The 12,214-nt window shown below is 36.5% G+C and overlaps 2 protein-coding genes and 1 long non-coding RNA gene across 8 annotated transcripts; 2 read left to right on the forward strand and 1 right to left on the reverse strand.

Moving 5' to 3' along the window:
• The first annotated feature begins 1,617 nt into the window (after window positions 1-1,617).
• On the forward strand, window positions 1,618-4,667 carry LOC111794749 (uncharacterized). Of its 4 annotated transcripts, none has more exons than XM_023676881.2 (6): window positions 1,618-1,808; window positions 2,167-2,394; window positions 2,481-2,660; window positions 2,777-2,864; window positions 2,946-3,152; window positions 3,225-4,667. In XM_023676881.2, exons 2-6 carry the CDS (start codon window positions 2,284-2,286, stop codon window positions 4,427-4,429), a joined length of 1,791 nt encoding a protein of 596 aa, XP_023532649.2. In that variant the 5' UTR covers window positions 1,618-1,808; window positions 2,167-2,283; the 3' UTR covers window positions 4,430-4,667. The 4 variants fall into 4 exon arrangements, with proteins under 4 accessions (XP_023532649.2, XP_023532651.2, XP_023532650.2 ...); XM_023676883.2 differs by having other exon boundaries at window positions 2,946-3,146; XM_023676882.2 differs by having other exon boundaries at window positions 2,952-3,152.
• A 261-nt stretch (window positions 4,668-4,928) lies between these two features.
• On the forward strand, window positions 4,929-8,060 carry LOC111794799 (uncharacterized). Of its 3 annotated transcripts, XR_002815136.2 has the most exons (5): window positions 4,932-5,341; window positions 6,718-6,877; window positions 6,957-7,048; window positions 7,182-7,354; window positions 7,447-8,060. It is a non-coding gene; the product is annotated as an uncharacterized LOC111794799 (long non-coding RNA). The 3 variants fall into 3 exon arrangements; XR_002815137.2 differs by having other exon boundaries at window positions 4,929-5,341; window positions 6,718-6,846; window positions 7,182-8,060; XR_002815135.2 differs by having other exon boundaries at window positions 4,933-5,341; window positions 7,182-8,060.
• A 158-nt stretch (window positions 8,061-8,218) lies between these two features.
• On the reverse strand, window positions 8,219-9,404 carry LOC111795718 (uncharacterized). Its single transcript, XM_023678280.2, has one exon. It carries the CDS (start codon window positions 9,210-9,212, stop codon window positions 8,343-8,345), a length of 870 nt encoding a protein of 289 aa, XP_023534048.2. The 5' UTR covers window positions 9,213-9,404; the 3' UTR covers window positions 8,219-8,342.
• Between the last annotated feature and the right edge of the window lie 2,810 nt (window positions 9,405-12,214).

Consider the following 12,214-nt stretch of genomic DNA (forward strand, 5'->3'; position numbering starts at 1 on the left):
TATAAGTGTCTAGTAGTAGCTTTGGGGAAAAGTCAAACGCATAAATTCAGCTCTCTAACGCATAATTAATTCCACAGCTTCCAATCTAAATCACCTTTAAAATCCTCCCATTTCCTTTTGGGATTTACAGGTCCATACCCTACGTTAGTGTTAAATGTATTAAATATGTATTGACATTTATTAAATTACGTACCTAATAACTCCTAGCTAATAAATGAAGGTTGATATCGTCAATAATGCTTTTCAGAAGATAATAAGAACATGCAAAAATTTATTCGAGCAAGATGGAGATTAGCTCTAAGAAGCTAGACTTTGAAACCGACCCATTAATTAAGGGCATAGTATTGTAACACCCATCAATTACGGGTATCAATTCTTGCTTTGGGAATAATTTAATTATATGTAATGGATAATTAAAATTCCTTATTAGTTATAAATTATGAGAATAAATTTTTTTAAGTTGATGTGTACACTTTGAGAAGGAAAAGAATAATAATAATAATAATAAAAGAAAGGAATTGTTTGTATGATTAAAAATGTCTAAAAAGTTTTTGCCGGTGGGGCCACAGCCAGCTGTCTCCTAAAGTGGGTGCATATAATATAATATTATGTATGTATTATTTGTCTTGAAAATTGAATATTATATATATATAGTTATTCTAAAAGGCTTGTTTGTTTAATTTATATCAAGTTGCATTATTTAATTATTGAAGGGGAAGCGGAGGCATTCCATGAGCTGTACTGATCCGTTAAATTCGTTTATGCTTTGTCCCACCTACTATGTCTCAACAGTGTATGTTTTAAGCTCGTCCAAGCTTACTCTCAGTAGATATTGTCCGTTTTTCTACTCTAGCTCATTATGTATCGCCGTCTGCCTCACAGTTTTAAAACGCGTTTGTCAAAGAGAAGTTTACACACCATTATATGAAATGCTTCGTTTCTCTTAGATATTGTCCACTTTAGCTCACTCAAGACTACTGCTAACAGATACTATCTATTTTAGCTCGTTACATATCACCATCAACTTCATTGTTTTAAACGCGTTTGTTAGAGAAAAGTTTACAGAATCTTATATGGAATGGTTCGTTCTCCTCTACAACTGACGTGAGATCTCACAATCCATCCTTTGGGATCCGACGTCATTGTTGGCACACCAAGTTTCTCCTCAAATGTTAAACGTGTTTACTAGAGAAATGTTTGTACAACCTTATAATAAATACTTTATTTTCCTCTCCAACTAGTTTAAATACTAAATTCTATTAGGAGGGGTGAGGGTTGAAAGAGGAGGAGGAGGACGTGGAGCAATAAAATGAGTTTAGCGTAGAAGAGGGAAGCATTTAATGTCCACATCAGCAGGAGGCAAGTGGCCAGGTAAGCAGATTGTAGAGGAGACGGGCGTCCACAGAGCAAAATGTGTGAGAGGAGCAGGTTAAGGAATGAAAAAGAGAGTTATGAGTTATAACAAAGAATCACGATGTTTGAGAGGGAAAAAGACAGCGGCACAAATATCAATACACAAATGAAATGGAAAAAGTTAGTCCAGAAGAAAAGAAAAAGAAAAAGAAAAAAAAAATAAAATTACGTACTTTTTTGTGATCCTTTCCCGACGCACGCATTTCTGCTCTTTCTTACCCTCAGCCCCCCCCCCTCCTCCCTCTCCTCCTCTTTCTCTCTCGGAATCTCAACAACAATCCACAATAAAACAAACCCATCTTCTTCTCCATTCATCTAATCCACTTCAACACTCCGAACACCCAACAACCAACCCCATGTTTCCATTTCCCCTGCTTTTGGATCTTTCTCTCATGGTACCCTCTAACTCTCTTTGTCTCTTTCTGTGTTTTAATTTCTTTCTGGGAAAAACGATGTGGGGTTCAGAATGGGTATTCGATTACTGTCTCTACTTCAAGCCCTTTGCCTCTCAAAGGGCAGAATCCTTTGTTATGTATACTTCTGGGATCTTGTGAATTCGACCCTTTTGTTTAATGCCTTCAAAATGCACGATGTTTGGCGGAACTCTTACTATAAACTTCAATTTATTGATATTTGTTGAGTGTTTGCGGTAGGCTGCCTTATCTGTACAATGCATCGCTAGCTATGTCAATGTATACATTTTTGTAGGAATATGTCTCTCTGTCTTTTGAGAAACTTTACATTTCCTTTTAGATAACTTACAATGATGGCTGCTGGTTATTGAAGTCGTCTGCGTGAAGCATTCTTTATGTCACGGCTAAGGGGGCGAGTTTTTATTCCAATGTGAGGGATAGTCTGGTTAAGGGGGCAATGTTGGTTCAAGGAGATTTGAGTTTAGATTTAGTACAAATGTATTCTGGTTCGTTTAAAGATGCATTGAAGCAAACCATGCTGAGCCAGGAAGTTATGTTTAGAAATCAGGTATTGGGAGCACAATTCATGATCTCTAATAAGGTTCTTACTTAACTGTAACTAGTTGTTCTATTTATCTTCTCATATTGCTTCAGGTTCTTGAATTACATCGATTGTACGATGTACAAAGGATACTGATGCAGAATTTTGGCTTCGAGGAGTTTGACCGACACGGTTTTAGGAAAGCCGGGATGAAATCAACTTTCATGCCATATGCAAATCCTGCAAGATATGATCCATTTATGAAAGAAACCGAAGTTTTCTCGATTCGCATGGTAATGAGTTTACTGACTTTTAGGAGTATAATATCTTGTGAAATGAACAAGAGTTTGTTGGATATACTCGAACTCGTTGCAGTGATGAATGACTCAAAACTTTGCTTTTCTGATAGCTTCAAAAGCGGCCAGCTCAAAACCATAAGCTTCAGCTCAAGCATCTTGATTTGCAGCTTCCTGCAGATCAGTACATTAGCCTCATTGGTAAGGGTTCTCAAATGTACCTGATCTCAATATAATGAAATTCAAAAAGTAAGATTTCTTGTTGTGGTGGTAATCTTTGAGAATCAGACTTGGAAGAGTTAGATCTTTCTCTAGATCTTGGAGTGGGGAACCGAGAAAAGGAGAGCGACAAAGAAACACTTCTGCACGAGAAGTCTCGTTGTATGCTCTCTCAAGAAGTTATTGATTTGGAAGATTCGATTGACGACGATGCCGAAAATGTATATTCTTTAGATCTAAATGTTCCAACAATTGAATGCACAGGTAAAGGTTAGTTTCATGATCCTTCTTATTGGGATCTTATTTCCATTTAGCATTTCTCAAGTGCTGTCATTTCTGCAGAATCTGAAAATAGCCATGGTCATATCTCAAGTGACTATCTCCCTATCAAGAACCAACAGTTTGGGTCCTATGAAGTAGGATATCTGGACCTTAATGAAGCTCAGAATGATGATTCATCTTGTCACTCGAATGATCTTATTACGACTCGCTATTCAACCTCGACATCATCATCTGGTTTCAAGGGAGCAGTTGGCAAGGTACAACAAGCGAATTGCACCTCCCCTATTAGGGTCGAACAGAAGAATAACTGTTCTACTGAATCTTCCACACTTGATCAGGATGCAAATGAAACTCACACTACAGAGTCCAAATTTAAGGGAACAAATACATGTGAAATGTATAACACTCAATGTGATGAAGCTCCGATGGAGTCGATAGTAAACGGTTCTAACAACTTTAGGAACTGTCGTGACGACGAAAGTGAAAAATTGGAGGCTGTAATTGAGCTTCCTGCTGACAGGCATACAAGGGTTCGAAAGAGTGAAGTATGCTCTGACTGTAATCATGCTGCAGAAGACGGTTGCAACGGAGTATTGACGATTTCGGGCATGTCTACTTGTAATGCAGAAAATGACTCTGGTGGGGAGAAAAAGGTGCAAATTTTGAGTCTCTCTAGTAACCAGTCTTATGAAACTCAAAAGGGGCTGCATAGTACAGAAACCATCTTGTCCACTGAGCAAGATCATAAGTCTTCTTGTAGCATTGAATCAGAACATGATGAAGAATCTTCTGAAATGAAACTTCTACTTCAACATGCGGCTGAGTCGCTTGTTTCTATGTCTTTGGCTGATTCGAGCGAAGCTCATGAGTGTAACACAAAAACAGAATCAAATGGCACGGGAAAAGTTCAGGTGGATCAACCACAGCATTCTTCTGATTCCTTTGAGTTACTAGTTCTAAAGCAAGCAGAAAACGGTGAAGACGATGAGTTCTCTGTATCGTCGCAGCTGTCTGAAGTAGTTGACATGGAGAACATGAATGTTGGCGTTAAGTTGAGGCGGGGAAGAAGATTGAAAGACTTCCAGAGAGAGATACTTCCTAGTCTATCCTGTCTTTCAAGACATGAGATTTGTGAAGATATTAACATTATGGAGGCTGTTTTACGGTCAAGAGAATACCGAAAAATCCGAGCTAAAATGCAAGATGGACAGAAATGGTGCGCGCCTACGAAGAGCAAACGATCCAGACGAAGAACCATTTTGTGAAAGTTCTTTCAATGGTGACCTTGCTTTTGAAACACTGCTCAGTTGCAGACTGCAGATTACTTGAAATAACTCATGGGCAAATTATTGGAGTGTTGTAGTTAAATGCAGATTCAGTTTATTCTGAGCATTGAATTGTTGAAACAAACCTGTATAGGAGTGTGTTGTCTCATTGATACATTAGTTTCAACATGTTTCCTACCAGGCTACTCGAGTAAGATCGTTAAGAGAATTTGATAGACTCGAAAGTGTTAGAACGAGTTTGAGATAACTTTATTAGGCTGATAGTTCAATCTCCAATCGTTAAATTAAGAAACAAAATTATGTAAAATCTTCATTGAAGTACACCAATAAACTGATTCCTTCAAACTGTGTTGCTCCAAAGTTGGGTGAAAATATTGATGCAAATTTCTAGCCATGGCTCGAACTTCAGCGTACATAAATGAACTATGAACTAAAGGGTCGAACTTTTTCGTTTAAAACAAAAAAGCACTTATTTGGGCATTTTGGAAAAGACGGTCCCAATCCCAATTGGATGTCTTAGTGACACTGCCAGAGCGCGCGAAATCGCCATAAACAGCGCCTTTCCCTTTCTCCTTCTGTTTCTTATTCCCCCTTTTCCCTCTTTTGACCATTTCTCTCTCGAATTCCTTCCTCGCTGAGCCACAGTTTCGAACCATTTCTCCATTTTATTTATATTTTCATCTTTTCTGTCTTAAACCCATTTCCCCTCTGCCCTTCGCCTTTTGAGCTGCCTTCTTTCAGTCAGTGAGGTAAAGTTGTGATCATTTCTCTTTTGGGTTTTATTTTGTTGTCCTGTTATAACCTTCGACAAGCCAGCTTACAGAGACGAGGATCCTCGCATCCATGGCATCAGGATTAAGTTTCGCGTTGTGCCTAATTTCCCTCAACCAGGTTTGCTCCTATTGATTTTTCTTTAAAACCGTGCATTGTATTGGGAGGCTGTATGTATTCACTGTCTTGTTTCTTGTTAAACGGATCTTGGGGTTCGTTCTTTTTAAGGGAGGAAGATGACCCATTACCCATTTTTGGTTATGATTTGGGAATTTTGTTGTTCTTCTTTTTTGAAATTTGTTGGGTGTTTATAATGAGACCCTTTTGTGTTTTAATGGTTGTTTTATTTTATTTTGTTCATGTTGATGGCTGCAATGGCAGGTATATGTTCCAAGACATAGTTTCAAGCATTCATACACTTACTGGTCTCCTTTTGCTTCCCTGCTTACTTGCTTAAGCTAACTAACTACATCTTTTGTTGTCATACTTTCCTGTCTAGAAGTAACGTGCTTGTGTATGAAGCATTTCGATCAAAGTAATATCATGTCATCTACATTCATTTTTTGGTTGGAAAGGGGAACGAACCACTCCTTTCAAGGATGTGGAAACCTTTCTTTGTTCCCCTCTCCCTAACAGACGCGTTCTAAAATCATGAGGCTGATAGCGATACGTAACGGGCCAAACCGAACAATAATGGTGGTGGGCTGTTACAAATGGTATCAAAGCCAGACACTGAGTGGTGTGCCGGTGAGTACGCTGAGTCTCCAAGGGGAGTGGATTATGAGATCCCACATCGGTTGGAGAGGGGAACGAAATATTCCTTATAAGAGTGGAAACCTCTCCCTAACAGACAACGTTTTAAAACCGTGTGGCTGATGGTGATACGTAACGGGCCAAAGCGGACAATGTCTGCTCACACTCCTTTTCTAATAGGCATTTAGGTCTTCACTTGACTTAACCCTTTTCTTCCTCCAAGTTTCTCCTAATACCATCTAGAGAAAGCGGTTTTTGAAGTACAATTAACCATCATCTTACATGAGTAGAATTATCTGGATTCTGGGTTGAAGTTCTTCCTTCTATATCCATACTGAATTTCACTCAACTATCACTATCACCATATCAGAAGTTGTTTCTGAAAAGTACACATTAGGATATGGCAGTGATTGGCTTGAGATGCATGTTGGAGCCGTCAAGCCACATGAACAAGCATTAGTCGTGAACGACTTGATTGCAATATGAATTTACTTGGTGAGCTACTTTTGATACCGTTATATAAGCTAAAGAAGTTAGGTCAGTGACTCAGTGTGTAGTGGGATATCATAACTTATGGCATTACAACTATTTGGCAACGGTAGAAAAATGTATGATATATAAAAACTGTCATTTCTGGTCTGGATTTGATTCCTGCTTTTGGTTGTTATGAAGTCCTCTAACTCAGTGCCCTGAAGCTTTAGTACAAAGACAGTGCATAAACAGAGATTCTGTCCTTGTTGCAGAATCTGTCTATTTCAGAAAGCAAACCAAATAGTTGATGTTATTGTTCAATATCAACTGGCTATTGACTGTAGATTCTAGTACGTCAACATGTCGACGAGGATTCGGACTTGTGACCTCTTAGTCCGATGGTATTTGTCTATACCAAAAGACTTATTTTAGGTTGGCTATGTGATATCATTTTAAACTGTTCATTTTGTGATCACTTAATTATTTGTAATCTAAATGAATTGTTTTTCAGAACATGTTGGAGCTGAAGTGATTGAATGTGCTTCCGTCATTGTAACAGTCCAAACCCACCGCTAGTGAATGTTGTCTGCTTTGATCCATTAGGTATTGTCATCAACCTTACCGGTTTAAAACACGTTTACTAGGGGGAAGTTTCCACACCCTCATAAGAAATGTTTTGTTCCCTCCTCCAACCGATCTGGGATCTCACTGTTGATGCTTTTTTTCTTCTGTTTAGGATCTTCCTAGATGCCTAAACCGTTCTCATAAACAATTTGAAAAGAAAAGCGAAAGAACTGTCGTTTTAGACCTCTCAAACAGTTGCTTTCTAGTTTTGGAGTATGGTTAGGTGAATTGCTGCTGGTTACATTATATCCCTGTTTTCGTGGACCCCGTTGTATGTGGAGCCAAGTTAGTGAATATTTGAGACATGCTCATGTGTGCAATTTTTCAACATCTCTTGTCGACAAATACTGCATCAATGATGTTACTTGACGATGCAGGGTCGGACGTGATTGAACGGTAAGCCATAGTTCGTGCTAGGGAGTGTACCATGAGTGCAGGAAGATGAGTTTTCATCCATTGATGCAGCAAAGATAGATTATACATCAATTCCCAGCTTCAACTCAAAGCCAAAGTGACAAAGCAAACCACCATCTCTTTCAACCACTGCCCCACTCCAACATAAAAGAAAAACAGAATAAGAATCTGTTGAAATGCCATTTTCACTATTCAATGATTTGGTGAGTTCGGGTAGGTGCCTTAAATACGAAACAACATGGCCTATTTTGATCGATCAAATGTATGATATTGTCCATTTTGAGTGTCAGCCGATGCAGCTTCATTCTTGGAACCCGACACGTTTATCATGTCATTGGGTTAGTTTAATGCAAACGACTTTGCTTGGAAGTATAGACTTAACTTTTTTTTTTTTTTTTTTCTTGTTAAATAGGAGAATTTTTAATTTATATGCCTTTCATTTTGTGTGAAGGAAAGTAAGAATTGACTTGCCCTGTACTTAATGCCCATGTCTTTGTTGGAATGGAACAACTCTCTTTAGCTCTATTTATTTATTTTTCCTTTTTTACATTTATTTAATAATATTTTATTTTCCATATTCATTTTGTTTCCTATCTGCCAAAACAACACGTGAATTTCTGAGCCCATTCTAAGGAATAAAGACAGAAAATTAATTAATTACTTAGGAAAAATAATATTGGTTAATTAGCATTTTTTAATATAATTATATCACGCATGAAAAATAAAGACAATTAATTATGGTGAAACATGAAAATTTAAAAGATTTTCATTTCGTCGCCAAAAAAATATCCCAAAATATATAAAATAAAAAAAATTATAATAATGATTTTGCATTTTTTTTTTTTTTTTTTTTTTTTTTTTACAATTTGTAGATGATGAGGAAACAAGGGAGAACTGCACGCGAGTCGAATACGAGCAACTCGCCGTTTTCCCTACTCACCGAGTCCACGCCAACTCGGGCTTCCAGAAACGGGTCGGGTTTCTTCGCTTGCTTTGAGACCCGACCGGCGATGACCCGACAAACCAACATCGCTCTTCTCCCTCTTCCGCCGCCGGCGTTCTCGTGGGCTACCCCACTTCCGGCGAAAGTGCAAATCGCCGACGATGACGACCCTCTCACCCCGGGGAAACTCCACCCGGCGGCGGCGCCGCTACCGTCGTATTTTGCACAGTCGGATGTCGGACCCATGCAGTGAAATCTCATGACCTCGTTCCCGTCGGCGACAGAACGGGCATTCTCCTCGTCGGCGGGACATCCCATTGCCGCCTTGGCCTTGACCATTTCGCGATACTCTTCAAATCGGGCCACCGTCTTGGACCCGTTCTGGACCTTGAAAATCATCTCGACCTGACCCGTAAACGCCTTAGGGGTCCACCTCGTGTGGAAGATTATCTCAACGACGCTCCGTGAATGATGGCCCTCCGGCAACTCCGAAAGCGCCGGAAAGAGGAGATCGTTGGGCCTTATCAATGAACGAGAGGAAACGCTGGTTCTGGAGCGGGTGCAGGGACTCGATCCGGGTTCTGATTTGGAGATTCGAGGAACAGGTTTTCTGTCGGGCGGCGAGGGTTTGGGCTTCTTGTTCTTCGATTTGGTGGTTTCAACGACGTCTTTGAGGCTCTGAACGCCCTTCCGACAGCTGGCACTCGGGATTAGATTCTTAGGGCTTGGATGATAAACGTCTTCGAAAACTCTGGATTTGCACTGAAGGGATTTGACCCACGCCATTAACGGAGATCAATGCAATGCCGCCGCCGCCGCCGCCGTGGTACTGTCGTGGGAGATTTGCCGGAATCTTCTTTTTCCTTTCTTGTCTGTGGAAAAGGGTGAAAAATGGGTCAAGTTGGGTAATGGCTGTGTCTCATCGTTCGTCGCTGTGTCTAAAGAAGTGAAACGGAAGGGAGAGTTGCAGGCGCTATATTAAATGGAAGTTTTTATTTACTACATCCACTGAAGAAGACCAAATGACGAAACTGCCCCTCGTTTTTTTTTTTTTTTTTTTTTAAATAGTAATAATATCTTAGGATTTGAAATTGTATTACTATTATTGTATTTGAAATTTAAACCTCGATGTATTAAACATTTAAATTAGGCCAACTCTTAAAAATATTATTAAAATTGTTAACAACTAATTATCATTAAATTACTGTTTTATGAACATAATTGGACACATTTGACATTCCACTTACACGATCAATTCAAAAAATATATAAATTAAAATTTTAATATATACGTTAATAAAATAATAATTTAAAATTAAATTAACCAAATTTAACCAAACAAATTCTAATTGAAAATGGAATAAATGATTAGGGGGTGTTTATTTTTATTTATTTATTTATTTATTTATTTTGGTCATCTTATCTTTATCCACGTGGACCATGTCTGATTTTCTCGCAGAGAGAAGAAGAACAAAAGGAAATTAAGTCTCAGCAAACAAAATTTCATCAAATGCGTTTCAGAGATTTGTGGTCCCCATGGTTTTTCTTTGAATTCAATTGCATCCACATGATTAGGTCTCCATGGTGATTTTACTTTACGCCTTAACCGCACTGGATTATACCCCCTCTCATATTCGATTTAACTTTAATTTTAATTTATTTTGTTTTTTTTTTTAAACTAATTAATTCGAACTAAGCTCATTCATTTTTTAATGTTAGTTTATTAGAACCCCAATTCCCCCTATTTAATTTAATTTAATTTAATTTCCATTAACATTTATTCTTATAATATTTTCTTTTTAGGTTTAATATTTATAAATCATAGTTTATTATAAACTATAAATTAAAAGGTTGATGCACTTAAGTTTTATGGGTATATTTTATAGTAATGTTCTAGTGGATTTCTCAATAACTTCAATTCAGCGAACATGATGACATTATGAGAATTCTTTTGTAATCTTTACTTTTTCTCTTTTTTGTCTTTTATTTTTCTTTTTCTTTTGCTTTTTCATTTTTTCGGTCCCACATATGTCGAATAACAAAACAAAACATTACTCATAAGGGTGTGAAAATCTATCATGAGTCTAAGATGATACATAACAGGTCAAAAGCATTTATGGGTGAGCTTTGATTGTTACCAATGGTATTAGAGTTAGACACCGGTAATGATATAGAAACTCACGTTTTAAAATCGTGAGGCTGACAACAATAAATAGCGGAACAAAAGAACAAGTAATAATTACATTAAAGAAGTAAAATTTACCTAGATATTGAAAGCGGATATAGCTATGTAAAGACTATATACTAGAATAAAAGTTTTCTCCAAACTTGAATTAAAATAAGCTTTAAACAAAAATAAAAGTTACGAATCATTTTTTAAAAAAGAGCAATAAAAAAAAAAGTAACCAAAAGACCCTCAACTTTTTCACTGTTTTGAATGGAAATTTACTAGAGTAACCATTTATAACCAATTATTTTCAAACTTACATTTATTTAATTTTAAAATAAATAAAATATATAGTAATTTTTTTAACATATAGTTTATTTAAGTTAAAATGTGATTTTAGTTAAATTGTAAAATCTCTATAGCTCGTGTGATGTGACGCATAGAAAAAAAAAACTTTATACTAAAATTTATAGTATTTTTAGGAAAATAATTGAATTTGAAATATATATAAATAGGTCAACTGAGTTTGCGGACAAACCCTTTAATTTCGCATTTATGTCACAAATCGCTACCCACTTCCCACCCCACATTTTTTATTCACAATATCATCATACTCGCCCAAAAATTTAAAAAAAAAAAAAAAATTGGCTGCTTTATTTGCTGTCCATACTTTGAATAATTTAAATAAAAACTATAGTTTAAGTGAATTATATATATGTAAGACTATAAGACAAAATATATACATTAGTTAAGGTTGTAATATAAGATATGGTTATCTGTAAATACCTGAAATGATTTAGAAGGCAGAGGGTGTGGCCGTGTGGGGACATGAAATATAAAATATAATGGATAAGAGTAAGGATATTTTGGTCATTTAAGGGTTAAAGAAAAGAGTGTGATAATGTTAGGGTTGGGTTTTTATGTAAAATCCCACTATACAAAAATAAAATAAAATAAAATAAAATAAAATAAAATAAATAAATAAAGGAATAAGAGGAGAAGGGAATCTTGCATGGGAGTTTGAAATAATGGGTAAGAATGGAATAGAAGAAGTAAAAAACAGAATGGAAGGAAATAATTAATATTAATATTAATTATATTTAATTTAGAGTTTGAATAATAATAATTAATAATAAGGTAAAAGAGGGGAGCGGAGACAAATGCATTGAGATAATAAAAGTGGTAATTGAAATGAATGATTATGTTTTAGGGTTTAGGGTTTAGGGTTTAGGGTTTAATTATTATATTTAAATCAATTAATCAATGCTCTTCGAAACCCTAAATCCGTGATTCCTACGCTCTCCAAACCCCTAAACTAACATTTTTTTTTAAAAAAAAAATTCAAATAATTCAAATTACAAAATATATTATCTTATTTAAAATGAGGATTTTTTCGATTATTAATAAAAATAATATATATATTAAAGAGTGGAAATGGGAGGGTGGGTGGAGGCTTTTAACAGCTTTTGGTCTCACGCCTGCACTCACAATCTTAATTTCAATTCAATGGCGCTTTGTGTCCCGAGAAACTGCTTTGTATCTAACCAAAACCATATATTTTTTTACTTTTTACCCTTTCAACCTCCACTTTTTTACCAACCTCCAACCACCTTATCTCTTTT

This window comes from Cucurbita pepo, chromosome 5 (assembly GCF_057944985.1).
Source record: "Cucurbita pepo subsp. pepo isolate OVF chromosome 5, ASM5794498v1, whole genome shotgun sequence".
NCBI lineage: Eukaryota > Viridiplantae > Streptophyta > Magnoliopsida > Cucurbitales > Cucurbitaceae > Cucurbita > Cucurbita pepo.